Source organism: Melozone crissalis, unplaced genomic scaffold (assembly GCF_028551555.1).
Source record: "Melozone crissalis strain CALT ecotype California unplaced genomic scaffold, PUWL_Pcris_2 ptg000023l_1, whole genome shotgun sequence".
Classification (NCBI taxonomy): domain Eukaryota; kingdom Metazoa; phylum Chordata; class Aves; order Passeriformes; family Passerellidae; genus Melozone; species Melozone crissalis.
Genome location: NW_026535801.1, coordinates 7,559,498 through 7,573,482, shown reverse-complemented (window position 1 = coordinate 7,573,482; position 13,985 = coordinate 7,559,498). Strand labels below are relative to the sequence as shown.

At 42.6% G+C, this 13,985-nt stretch overlaps 1 protein-coding gene across 1 annotated transcript in view; it reads right to left on the bottom strand.

Moving 5' to 3' along the window:
• Positions 1-13,985, bottom strand: part of ERBB4 (erb-b2 receptor tyrosine kinase 4) — a 465,169-nt gene that overhangs the window by 178,088 nt on the left and 273,096 nt on the right. Inside the window, exon 4 of the mRNA XM_054278524.1 lies at positions 13,307-13,441. Coding sequence (XP_054134499.1) covers positions 13,307-13,441 — 135 coding nt within the window. The remainder of the gene's footprint in view (positions 1-13,306; positions 13,442-13,985) is intronic.

Below are 13,985 nucleotides of genomic sequence, written 5' to 3'. Positions count from 1 at the left end.
GAATACCAAAGAGGGATGCATTACCTTGAGTAATGTGGGATGGAGACGAGCCTTGTGTGCGCACAGGGACCGAGTGCCTGTTGAGAACTGCAAAATCACAGAGTATTGCCAGATCCACTGGTGGCAGACAGTTTTGATTTTAAGGGAGATTGGCCACCAGGGGTAGAGGAATAAATGGAAAGTCAAGAAGAGCATGTCAGCAGCACCGAACGGGCTCGGGCTGCTGGATTCATATCTGCTGCTGACAGCTCGGAGCTGATAGGGAGCTCACTGTAACGTTACTGCAGCTGCTACAGAAAAATGTCTTCAGGCCACAGTAATGACTACAGAAAGGGACCTGAGGGGGGTAATGAAGACACTGGTTATTTTTCTCTGTCTGCAGCAGACAGCACTGGTAAGGCTGTGTGACTCGATGCATTAATTGGGGGTTTAGTCATCCACACAAAATAAAAACCTTCACATATGACATAGTCTAAAACTTTACACTGATTAAGCAATTAGGAGCTATTAATTATCACTGCTTATAGCTGTTAGCACAGAGCAATGTAAGTGAATTCCCCCCACTGTGATGGTGAATTAGTTCCAATCAGCATCAAATGCCTTCCTGAACACGCACACAGGGATGCTGAGCAAATGGGGAGACACAGCCAGAAGGCTAAAAGGATAGGTCAAGGCATACCTGCTGCTTGGCAGGCTCATCAAGAACAACAAAGCCTCAGGAATCCATCCGTTGTAATCATTATTGTTTAAAAAATCAGCCACAGGTAACTGCCCCTCCTCCCTCAGCGCTGCAGGAGCAGAACAGCAGCCTGGTCCCTGCACACTGGGGTCAGAGTGAAACACACTCCCTCCAGTGGAACATCCCCAAAGCACACAGATCACAAGCCCAGGCCCCTTCAAAATCCTGGAGTAGCTCTTATTTCCTCTGTGGGGAAGGAGAGGGTGCCACTCCACCACCTGCATGTGAACTCTCACCCAGGGTGCCGAGTTCCGCCTCTCATTCTTTCTCCTCTTTGCTTCCTATGATGAAGGCTCTCCCCTCTCGGGTCAGCAAGCCAAGAAACACTCCTGTGGAAGGGGACAGCACAGAGCTGGCAACCATCCCTCCCCAGGACAGCTCTCCAGCCCAAAGGGACAGAGCTGGGCACAGCACACACAGCCCATCCCTGGGCTCGTGCCTGCAGCTCGGTGGCTGTGATCACTGGGGAGCCATGGATCAGAGCACCCCTAGGAGCTCTGTATTGAACCTAATGATTACTTAATACTCAGAATTTCAACAGATAAAGTAGAAAAGATGCCAACTAAGACCAGCCTGGGGCAGTTTCCACTGGGAGGTGAGAGCCAGGACATACAGATTTGAATGCAAGGGAGGAAACTGAGCCCTGCTCCCCCACATCCTGAAGAACCCCTGGGCTGATAATGTGGAGAAAAAGGGGAGAAAGTCTGTCTTAAGGAGGAAATTTGAGTGTGAGCAGAAGACAGGTTTGTGAGAGGAAGGCACTGCAGATTCCAGCACACAGAAAGCCAACATCTTCTCTGCCTTTACATTCAGCTCAGCATTTCCCCCTGCATGGGGCTGTCTGAAGTGCGTACATTTCCTGTCTTGGCAGCAGTGACTGCAATGCCCAGCACTGACACCTGCATCCCTCCCTACCTGAGCTCACTGCCCACTGCCTCTCAGACCTGGCACTCTTCTGGGGTGACAGCACAGGAAATCCAAACCCACAAACAAGCCAACAGCAGGGAAGCACATGTGCACCTGTGGCATGTCTGGAATAAATCTGGAGCCAGGTCTCTGTCCATAGGAGCTGCAGCACTTATTGTTTGATGCACAGCTCAGCTGAGAATGGAAGGATGCAGATATAAGTTGCTTTTTTGGGGGGAGAGGATGTGCAGCACTGGGAGGAAAAATTCCTGCACCATTAGATGAGATTTTTCAGAGGAGGCTCTCAACAAACTCAAACACAGAGCTCAGAGTGTTCTTGTGTGGGTTTAATAGCAGCTCCTCAAACAGGTCAAGTCAGTCAATGCCACATCAGTCAAAATACTGTCCTGTTAAAATATTCCTGTAATGCAGCCAAAGCAGTAATAAAGTTCCAACAGAGGGACATAAAGTTTTCATTTTTTAAAGAAAGTAATAACCTCAAAGAAAGGAAATCAAAACTTGAAATTGAATTGGCTTTTAAAAATCATTTTATTCTTTCTAGATCCCATGTAGTATATTCCTAGAGTCTGGCAGGGTGTATTTAGAACTGCTAATATATTAATCAACTTCTGACTCAATTATATGGAAATATTAGAAAGGAATTCCTCATTCCCATGAAATCTGGAGTCCAGTTTTAGGTCAGTTTTAAAAGTTTGGATAAGCCTCTGTTCTTATCCAAAATGTATTTCTGGCTATTTGAAACAAAACTGATTATTTCAAAGCAAAACTTGGAGCACAGAAGCCCCTTCTCTGCTGGAAAATGATGGCTGGACATATATTCTGATATTTAGATTTAGTGTTTGCTATACACAAAAAATTAATGAAAATAATCATACAGATTTCAAAGTGCAATTTCCTGGACAATTTTCAGTTATCAGAGATTTGCTAAGAGGTGATGCTTTGGGCATGATGGGATTGTCACAGAAGGAAGACTCTGAAGCTGCCCTGGGTTGGAGCAGACCTGTGGCCAGAGCCCTTTAGCCAGGCTGTGCACAGGAGAGTTCTGAGAGTTTCTGACAGAACAAACAAAACCCTAAAAACCACAGATGTGATAGCAACAAAGGCTTGGGGTGGTTTTGAGTTTGATGAAGGCAGCAGAACAGTGTTTTGGGAGAAGCCACCTGAATGGTGCCAACCCTGCACCCACCAAGCCCATCTGAGGACATGCAGGGTGGGAGGCACACAGCAGCTCCCAGATCCTGCAGACACTATTTCAGCTGCTGATTTTATACTCTTTCTTTCCTTCCCCTTTCCCTTAGCAGCTCTTTGAAGGCAGGTTGTGAGAGCAGCTGAAGCTTACTGTGGGAGACCAATCCCACCCACCTACTTGCTACAAATCTGGCAATCACCATGCAATTAGGCTATTTTAAATATTCTGAGTATTTGAGGGTTGTTTCCCACTTTCAAGAAACACCAGTGCTTGTGATAAACAAGCTGCCTGTAATGGAATGCTTTCATTCAGCCTGAAAGTCTCTCCCTTGTGCAATACCCTGCTTAAACACCAATCTGCTCATAAACAGGTGCTGTGCAGCAATACATTATGCACACACAGGTTGCCATTAACTGATCTACACACCACCACGTGGTGCCCTACTTCAGTTCTGCACCTACAGAACCACTGCAATGTTTTATATATCAGCATTGTGACCTCTGCCACGGGGTGAGTGACTTGCATCCTGCAACTGCTAAAAGGAAGGAGGATACTCAGTGAAACTGCTCAGCACTTTGGGAGGGATTAGGTTGGTTCTGCAGCTGAGTATTTTTTGTTTATATTTTTGCAAAATATATTTCTCAGTGCCAAGGGATGCCCATGCCTGAGATTCTTCAGAACCTGTTAATCCTGGTTTTCTCTGTGCCCTCGATCTCTGGAAATCCCCATGTCTGTAGCAATTCCTTTGCTGAGGTCTGGCAGCATAAGGAGTTCTGTCCCTCACAGCATTATTTTTTCTTATTTGTGTTCATTACTTACTTTTTATTCAGTAACTCAGCTGTGAGAGGCGTTGTATTTCCATTAGATGCCACGTCCGCTTGCCTTTCAAATCTCTTTCAAGGGCAGTCACCAACTGACAAATCCCTTCTGAAAATGCTGGCTGAAGGTATTTACTAGAAAGCTAAACTGATTCCCTTTATTTAAAACACACTGCTCTGGGTTGAGGACAAAAATTACAGGCAACTTCAAGCAGTTCAGCTTGCCACTCTAATGCAAATCAAGTTCATTGTACCACGAGATTTCATGTATTCCTCCATCTTCAGGTACATCTGCTTGGCAGAAACTATTCTTGAAATCAAATTTTTCTATTACTGTATTTGCCTTTCAATTCCAGGTAAAGAAATCAATTATGTCTGGACTAGAGATTCCTTAATGGAAGGAAAAGCAGCCTCCATGTAGCCTGAACAAAAGGCAGATGTGGGACTTTCTGTCTATCTGATAGAAATTTTCTTTCCAAAAGGACATGGACAGGAGATGTCCATGAAACCGTAACTGCTGCAGAAGTGTGGTGCTTTAAGCCTGCGAAGCCACATGGAAGGAGCTTTCACAAAATGTTTGTGGCTTTTTATGGAAAAGAACAGCTTCTCCTCCTGGCTTTGCTTTGCCATGGTGATGCTGGTGGCAGGGAACATGTTCTGTACCCAGACCACCTGTCTGCTCAGGCCCTGCTTGCTGGTCTCCAAACATACATTTAAAATGTTAATTGAACTCCAAGTAATAACCTCAATGAAAGGCTATAATTTAACAAACTCTGCAATAACAAATGTCTTCAGGGTGTACTTTCTGCAATGTCATTTTCTCCGTAGGTAGTTTCCAATTTAGATGTACACCAAAAATGATACACTAGCTATTCTGAAAAGTGGCTTTAAGCATGAATTAGTCACTTTCCTCTTTTCTTTTCACCAGCATACATAAATATATTGCTGTTACTCTGGCCTTGTGCAGAGCAAAATCCTCATGCTTGGAAAAAACACAAAATACCTTGCAGGGATAACTGGACAAAATGTGGTTATCTCATCTGTGTCCTGGTACTGAGGGCTGGGGGGTTGGTTTACAAACACTCAGGATTTACATGTAATTGGCTTCTGTTACAGAAGCATCCACTGGTCTGAAGGAAAGATTTTATCCTACTTTTAATTTCACTGCATTCACCTCCTTACTGACCAATGGCTTTTTTAGACCTGAGGGAAAGGAATCCTTTTCCTGCTCTGATCCAAGATTCCATATTTCACCACTGTGGCTGTGGCTTCCCAAGGGCAGCAGGACTGGTTCTGAGCAGAAATCTGTTTTGGGTGGCCCAGCTGAAAACACTGGGCTGCACATGAACAGCATTTTTATCCAGTTTAGGCACAGCACACCTGAGAACTGGTGCAAGGTCAGGACCTTTGGGAGAGATGGCAATGATCTGACAAACCCCCTATTCTTCATAGCTATATACATAATTACTTCAGAGTTAAACACCCAATGGCCTATGAGTATAAATTTCCACATGAGTGTAAAAATTATCCTTTTCTTATATTGCAACTAATGGTACAAAAGCTGAGTTACTGTGCTCTGTGAAGAATTACAAGGTCACTACTGAACATTAAATCAAGGGGCTGCCCACCTGTCAGGCCTCATTCTGTAGCTGCAATAAACACCTGTACACAAATTCACCCACATCCCTTGCTAGCAACTCCAAATAGAGACTCTTAATATCCAAGGGAGAATATAAAGCTTATCACTTATACAAAATTCCATGCAAATATCAACTCATGCTGCTTGTGAAACACAGTACAAGAATATAATGCATATATTGAAAACATTGTACACATATCCACATGGCTGATTTTCTCCTATAACAATTAAAAAAAAGAAAAGTAAGGAGCTTCTGGCCTTAAATTAGTTTGACATAGACATATCTGCTAAACTCAGTTTCTAGCAGACTGTTTTAATTTCTGTAATGTTTGAAAGAAGTGCATTTTAGAAATCTATTACTCCTTTTGCTAGCATGTGATAAACTGGCAACAGAACATGGCCCAACAAATGCTCAATTATCAGGGCTGGGGGGCAAGTTAACCTGAAAAAGCAACTCACAGTGTGACAGAACAAAATTAAGAAAGGGGAAAAAAAAGACAAAAAATTGCAGAGCCAGCACTGTTTCCCATCAACCAAATAAAGGGATAAGTATGTCAAACTGAGGTGTAATGCTTCCAAAGACACCTGCTCCCAGGTAAGGTCACTGACAGCTTGGATTGCCAGGAGCACTGAGGGCTGACTTCATAAGCAGCTACACAGCTGGGAAGTCCATTTTTTGTTCCTTTAATTAAAATGCAAAGCACTGGCTTAATGGTAAACATTTAATTAGATTTGTCTCTATGTTTCAATATTAATAAAACACATGAAAAATGCATTAAGACCCAGCTAATTGGGGACTCTCCAAAAGTAGCTGTAAATGAGCAATTATAATACAATTGGGGTGTTGCTCCCAAGGGATCCCCAGGACTGCCACTTCTTAATATTCCAGACAAAGGTTTGCAAATTATTAAAATATGCCAGGCAATAAAGTGTACAGATGACAAGAAGAGTGAAATCCCAGCAAATTACAGTGAGGAGCAGCCAGTATCAGAGACTGAGCCAGGCTGGCAGCTAGGCTGGAGTCACTCACACCAAATGACTTTTATAGAGCCAAACATAAGATTCATATTTCAGAACAGAACACACAAGGCCGCATTTGCTGGGGGGAAAAAAAGGAATCTCTAAAGCACACAGATATCAGAACTGCCTGAACACCAAATTCCTCACATGAAGCTGAAACACAAAGGGTATAATTTTTATTTCTATCAGTTATATGAGGAATAAAATGCCACACATGCTTTGGCTTCTGCCTTCTAAAAGCAAAGTGAAAAATACACAGTTTACATTGATAAGCAAGGAAAATTCCTCTGGGGCTGGAAATTCCTCATTGTGACAGATGGGAGAGCCTCTATCTGTCCAGCTTTTGGAAGAATACCAGGAGGTGAGCTGATAACACAGTACACAGAGAGAAAAAGCTGGCTAGGATAGCTCTTTGAGCCAGCCACAGAAAGTGCAAGATGCAACATAAAAATTGTGCTCAGATTAAAGATAAAAGCAGTTGCTATTATTCCCTTTAACACTGGCAAGTAGCCAACTTCTGGAGGGACAGCTGCACTTCTGCAAAGCTCCAGGGCAGTGCCAGGAGAGCGCACAGAGCACCAGAGGCCACGGCCACATGGACCTCAAAGCCAGGCTGGAAGATGAGCTGGGCTCAGGGAAGTCACTGAGCTCCACACCAGGCAAGCTGCTGATAATCCAGGCTTCCTCATACAGGAAATAGAGCTAAGGATGTTTCAAGGCTCCTTTTGCTCTTGAAAAATCTATGAATTAATAGGCAAAGAAGAGCCAAGATTTGGAAAAGAGGAGTTTTCAAGCAGTGTTTCCTTGGAATAGACCATGGGATTTATTGAGTCACAGGCATGCCCCTGAAGACCAAGGCTTTTCTCTCTGTAACTCTTCCTCACAGCTCAGAGCTGGGGTGTTCTCACACCACAGGCTGCAATTAGACACAAAGCAATGACAGAGGAGTACCACGCTGTGAAGAGCAAGGAACTGAAGTTGTTCTGTCTGAAAAAGTACCTTGCCAAAAATTCCAGCTTTATTCACAGCTGACAGGCACTCAGTTAAAAAGCCAGACTGACAAAGGGAATTTTTTCCAGAGATCTCACTACACTTCAGTCTGAGAAGAAACTTGGTTTCAAGAAAATACTTGAATCAAATTTCAAGAAAAGTCTAGCATATTTTTTAAATAACTCCCTGAAAAGCAACTAAAGTTTTTTTAAACTTGAAAATTTTAGAGTGATTTTTGCATCTGTATTATCCAAACAGTCACCAGCTCTATCATGAACACTCACCCATAGTTTCAGTATTTTTAAGAGCATTAGTGACTGATTTGAACACGTGCTATTGGCTGTGGAAGTGACCTCAATGCAACAATTCAAACTCTACAAGCTTTTCTGTGAAAGAAAAGCTCCAAGTAAAGTTCCTCTGAAAATTCTGATTTAATACTATGGTCTTTGTCAAATGGTGTAAAAGAGCTCACCTGACAAAATGTGAGGCTTGTCCAGCTCCTGCTAACAACAAAACTGAGAACACTGAAGACACAGATGAAAGCAGCCAGATTTTCACTGGACTCTCCCAAAAGCTGCTCAGAGAGCTCTACTAATCTGGAGGCATTTTAGGCAAGAAGCCGAATTCTTTTTCCCTGCTTTATTTATTTTTCCTGTTGGGAGCTGCACTCTGGGTTTCTACCTCTGAAGAGCAGAGCTGCAGCTCTTCAGTCAAGGGACTGAATCCAAAAAGTGGATGTGCTAACAGGGAATAGTCTCTTGCAATGAAAGGCTTCAGCATGTTTGGCCAATTCTTGAATTCATGGCTGATTTGTGGAAGGAGAGAAAATAGATTTTCAGCGTTGTTGCAGAAACAATTTCAATAATGCAAACCTAAAGGGAAAAGGTTGTTCCTTGGAGAGTAAAATGCTTTGGAGATTCCCACTGCAATGTGCTCAGCCCAAAACCCCAGGCTGGCAGCACAGAATTCAGGTAAACAGAAGAGAAGGCTGCTTTCAAGTTACAACTAACTTCAAAATTATGAGATAGCAGAAGTTACAACTAATTCTGCTACGAGATAGCAGAATGGGAAGGTACAAGAACATGCCCCCTGTTGACAGAGTGACAAAACTATCCTTTGTCCCCTCAAAAAGGAAAGAAGCCCAGAAGTTTCTCTGGTCCATTAGGTGAAAAAGGCACCTCATAGGCCTGAAGAATTTCACTTCAAACTTAAGGATAGCCAATGGGGCAGAAGCCAAAAAGTCTCACCTGGGCAATTTACTAGAAAAAGAAGAGAACAAGGAAACTAATCGCTTTTGTGAGGTGTTTTACCAGGAGCAAGAACCTCTTGCACCTGGATCAGTTTTCCTCTGTTTGTTATTTTGCCTTTGATTAAACCTTTTTGTTCCAAACACTGCAACAGAAGCTATCCTGCTGATTTTATGCCTCCAAAGGAAGCTGAGCTATCTTGGGTGAGTAACAGACCTCCAAGAGCTTATGAGACCTGTTTTGAGGAGGCTACTATTACTGGAAGGTGTAAATATTTCAGTGTGTGTGTGAGTCAAAATGCCAAGCACAGAGGCTGTGTCCAGGGAGAGCTGAAGCACGTGTGGTCCCTGGTGCAGGGTTTGTTTATCGGAGCACTGAGCCAGCAGCCACTGAACAGTGACACTGTGTCACTCAGAGGCCTCCAACAGGAGCTCTATGAGCTCTCCTGCATGCATTTGATCAGAACTTGAAGAAAAAAGGAGAAGCAGCACTCAGGATTCACATGTCTGCAGGATTTCTGTCAGTGTTTAAGACACCGTGGCCTTTTCAACTGGCTCCTTGGCACTGATGTGACAATGAAAGCCCACGAAAAAGGGAATCAGAGGAGCTTTATTCCCTGTTCACTAGCCTTATTCCCTTCTCTCTGGCACTGATGTGAATGAAGGAGAGTGCCAGTGTGATAGATGAGTAATGCAATGATTGACTCTCACAATTAATGGACAAATATCAAGTATATAGGTTAAGAAAAGTTTTATAGATTTATAGTTATGTTGTACCCCCTCATGTGGTTATCAAGGGACAGCTGGGGTTGGGACATCTGGGAGGGCTGGCTTGTCACTATGGCAACACCTGACCTCTAATCAGGATTTGAGGAAGAAATCTCCACCACTGGAGAGCAAAGAAGGGGTTGATGGACAGAACTTTGGGAAGGGTTAAAGGGTTAAAAAGGGAAAACCTCCATTGTGAGGGGCTGAGCACATGGCGGGGAAAATCTTTCGCTCCCACGACCATAACATTTTTTCTTTATTCAATCTTCTGTTGTATTTTTGATAAGGTTTAATAAACCTTCCTAAACTAGGAAAAGTGAGTAGCTATTTCTCACCAGAACTGGCAGATCCAAGGTATGAAACAGCCACAGAGGCAGGGGACTGATTTTACTTCAGAGCCTCTCTATTTCACTCCACCCTTTTGCCTTCCTCTGCTGATTGCGCTGGAGCAGCAAGAGAGGGTTCAAGTGAAATTATCCCTGAAATCAGAGCATTATCAGCTTTCCCAGCTGGCTGGGTAAGGGAACAGCGGGGGCACCTGCAGTGGCAGCTCCCTGCAGGGCTGTGCCTGAGCTCACACACACACAGCTGTTCTCGGTGTGACACTGCATTCACATCAGCCTGCTGCAGGCACTCTGGCCATGGGGGTCAAGCATGGGGGTCTTCTCTGGACTGGGCACTGCTCTTTTGGAAAAATAGGCACCTCTGGGAAGGTTTTATGTCATTTACTGGTGGTTGGAAACAACACCAGTGACGCCAGAGTGCCAAACTCTGTTTGGATGAGGTACCAGATTCTGACACCCATGGTGGGTCACAGCCTCTGTCCCTGCATGTATTCTCTGCCAGGTGTGGGAGAGGTTTTACAGCAACTTCTGTGAGCCAGGGAGAAGTCTGATAACAGGATCCATGTTTACCCCTGAAAGAATTTTCTACCAAAGTTGTTGACATAGAAACCAAGAGTGAAAAAAGGATAAATAAGAGAAACCTGCAAGTGCCTATTCCAATGAGCACTTTGTTTGTCTCTGGTGACCAATGAGCAAAGTGTAAACTTAGGAGTTTTGTAAGAATGTACAAAAAGCATGCATGCTATAAAAAAAACCAGGTTTGAAACCTTCTGAAAATGGAGTGTGTTGCTTTGTATTGTCTCTGTCTCAACTATGACAGCCAGGGACCACTGCCCTCACAATTCCTGGGGCAAAAGGTGCCCTCCAGTCCTGCCAGTCATGGCTAAATGTGGTACATGATGCTGCTAGCCAGGTCTTATAGGATCTCACAGATTTCCCTAAATTACTGCTAGGATGGACTTTGCTGAGCTTCACACAGCAGGTTTGGTTGGTTCACATTCCCTCTGACAAAGGTTTGTAGACAAACAGTAAAACCCAGTAGATCTTTCCAAAATATTTTGACATTGGGATATGCTCAGTAATGCCAAACCACATATACTTCGGTATTCCAGTGGATTTAGCCAAGATTTCCATTGGAAATTAGGAGACACCTGAGACTTAAACAGTAAATACATACACATGCTGGATCCAGAAAAGCCTGAGTCACAGTCTGTGCAGAAAAGAACTTTGTAATGCACTAAGCATCATCTGCAGCAGTGGAGAAAAGCAAGGCTGGGCACAGCAAGCACTCACACTCCCTAGCAGGTAGTGAAAAGTGACATGTGAGCCAAAATTGAGAAGCATATACCTTATTTAATGACATTCTACACCAATTTCCAGGGTTAAAATTTGAGGTTTGTTTCTCCAAGTCCTGTGTGTGTGTGCACAGTACATGCATGCACCCACAACAGACAGGCATTTAATTACAGGCAATTTTAAATGGTGATTTCTGTATCTGAGTTCCTTGCTACGCAAAGCCTTAGGATCTTTTTAAGCATTTGCTGACTTTTTGTATAATGGGGTTTATATTTTCACCTGTGTAAGCTGTGGAGACAAATGGTTTGGATTAGCTAATTTAATCAAATTTCACAGGACTCATGAATTGTATTGAGATGGGATTGAGTTTCTCAGAAGATACTCATGTTCATTAAATTAAATACAGTCCAGTTCTACACTGCTTCATCCCAAATAAGGAAAAATAGAGTAATATTTGGGTGGCTATCTTAATGAAGCTGACTTTGTACATAGCTCTCAATCATCATTGAAATAATGCTGTTTATCTTATTTATCAAGTACAAACAGCAAAGCACAAACAGCAAATCGTTGCTTCTGTATATTTGAAAACAACTCAAAAGGAATAAAAAAAAATTTGAAGAAAACTGGACTTTCCTACACACACACATTCATCTAGCTGTGTGTGGGCACTAATATCTGCCTTCTTTGCTTTCAGAGTGTGTTTCTAAAAGTACTCAGAATGGATCTTGTTCCAGTTTTTCTGGAGTCACCTGTAAAACTCCTGTTACCTCAAAAAGATAGTATTGATGTTGGTTGCACTTTTAAAAGAGCAGAAGCATTTGTCTTGAAGAACTGGGAAAGGTTAAAAGAAAACCCAATGAGAGAACAAAACAGAGTAAGAACCAAGGCTTTTTCTTGAAGCAATGACTCATAAAAGGGTACAGGCATTCCCTCACCTTCAAAGGTTTCATCAGCTCTGCCTAGAACTGATCAGCAGCAGTGATGAGGGTTTTTAAGATGCAAATAAGAGAGCTGGCTGCATTACAACTATGTCAGGTTTCCAGCCAGAAGGCAGGAGGGATGAGGCTCAGCCCTGGAGCTGGGATGGGGAGGAGCAGTGCAGCTTGGCAGGCTCCTGGAGAAAGCTTTATCACAAGTACCTGTGCTCTGGTATTAAGGGGAGCACATGAGATATACAAAAGTAAGGCAGCCTTCTATAAAATCTATTACACCACAAAGCACCTGGTTAAAAACAAGTTGCTGCTTAGAAATTATGAGGACTCATCAAATTGTCCCTATCCAGAATCTCAACATTTTATTTTTTTTTTGAGTTGTCACCATACAACAGAAGAAATGAAATGTTTCATGGCTGTAGTGAAATTGAAATTTAGAGAGACAATGTGTCATTTATACACCCTCAAGGGACACCTTCAGATATGGAAAGCAATCCAAAGTGTCCCCAAATCCAGAATGCTCAGAACAATATATCTGCTGTGGTGCCACCTTTGACATGTGATATAAACTTTTTCCCAGCCTGTCTCTGAATTTCAGTGTTGTACCCTCATCCTGAGGGTACTGTTTAACAGCACAGCATTCATTCTGAATGCACTTTACTCCATTATGGAATATTTTGCTTAAACACTCTGTATCCCTGTCACCACCATTCACTACAATCCATTATTGCTGCAGGAATCATAAGAATGATTCACTGAAGGCAAATAATTCTTGGGAAGGGAAATAGAAAAACTCTAAGAACACAGATATTTCAAGTTTGCAATGGAAAGCATTAAATAAAGAAAATGTAGTAAAAAGCAGAGAATGATTTATTATGTTGTGAAGAACACTCCTCTCTCTCTTCAGCAACATACACACAAGAAAACAGAATAACTATTTCTTGGAGGTTCACTTCTCATCTAAAGTCAGAATATACATGAGCTTTTACCATAATTATTCCAGCAGCTAATTATGATGCCACAGACAGACCATTGTGGCTCAAGGACCAGCCTGAGCAGCAGGAACAAATGCAAAGCAAACAAGAATCTCTGTGCTTCCACAGCATCACAGTGGCTTTAGCAATAAAGAAGAAAAAGAAAATGCAGGAGAGAGCAAGCAGATGAGAGAAAATTTATAAAATCTATGATGTTGAAAAATACCCTCTATGGACACTGTTTTTGAGAACAGACTAAGTGGCCCTCCAAGCAATAAACAAACTTAGAAAAATGCAGGGAGCAATGAAAGGAAAATTTACCAACATAATTCTCCATAACAGAGGATCAGGGAAAACTTGTGGCCATATATATCCAGTTTGATGCTGAGGGGATGACAAGGCTGAGAATAAAAGCAGTACTTACATCCTGAGCTGCCGTTGGTTGGAACCAGAGTGAAGTTGGAGGCCCAGGGGTTCCTCACGATGTCTTGCCAATGAATGGTGTCTGCAAAGCAGAGGAATTTGTTCTGGCCAACATACACCCCTCCATTCAGTATCTCTGTGCAGAAGAACAAGAGAACAACATAGTGGTAAGACTTCAGACAGCTGATATAGCTGATTCAATCTATTGCAAAATGTGTGTTGGAGAGAGGGCATGAAATTTAAATGAAAAAAAAATTCTGACTGTAATCTCATTTAATAATCTGAAAACTGGAGGACAAGCAGCTCACAGTATTTGTAAACAGGAACCCTTTATTCACATGCAGAAGAAACCTGATGAAGACTGACACACAGTTGTTTACTTTTTGTTCCAGTGTGATCATGTATGGAACAGTTTTGTATTTTGTAGGTAAAATAACCTTCAGCACTTAAATGACTTGAAAACACAAGCAATCAATCACACTGTACTGCATTTCATTAATTTGCAGAAAGTTTAAAACTTACAATAAAGAACCATGCTGTGATGAGCCCACAGGACATAAGAAGGGGCCAGGCAGCACAAGGTCTGGAGAAAATGTTATATTAGAGCCTGGGCTGCTGTAATACCATCGTCCAAAACACCCAAATACTCCAAGCAACAATCCAAATCTCACACACTATGG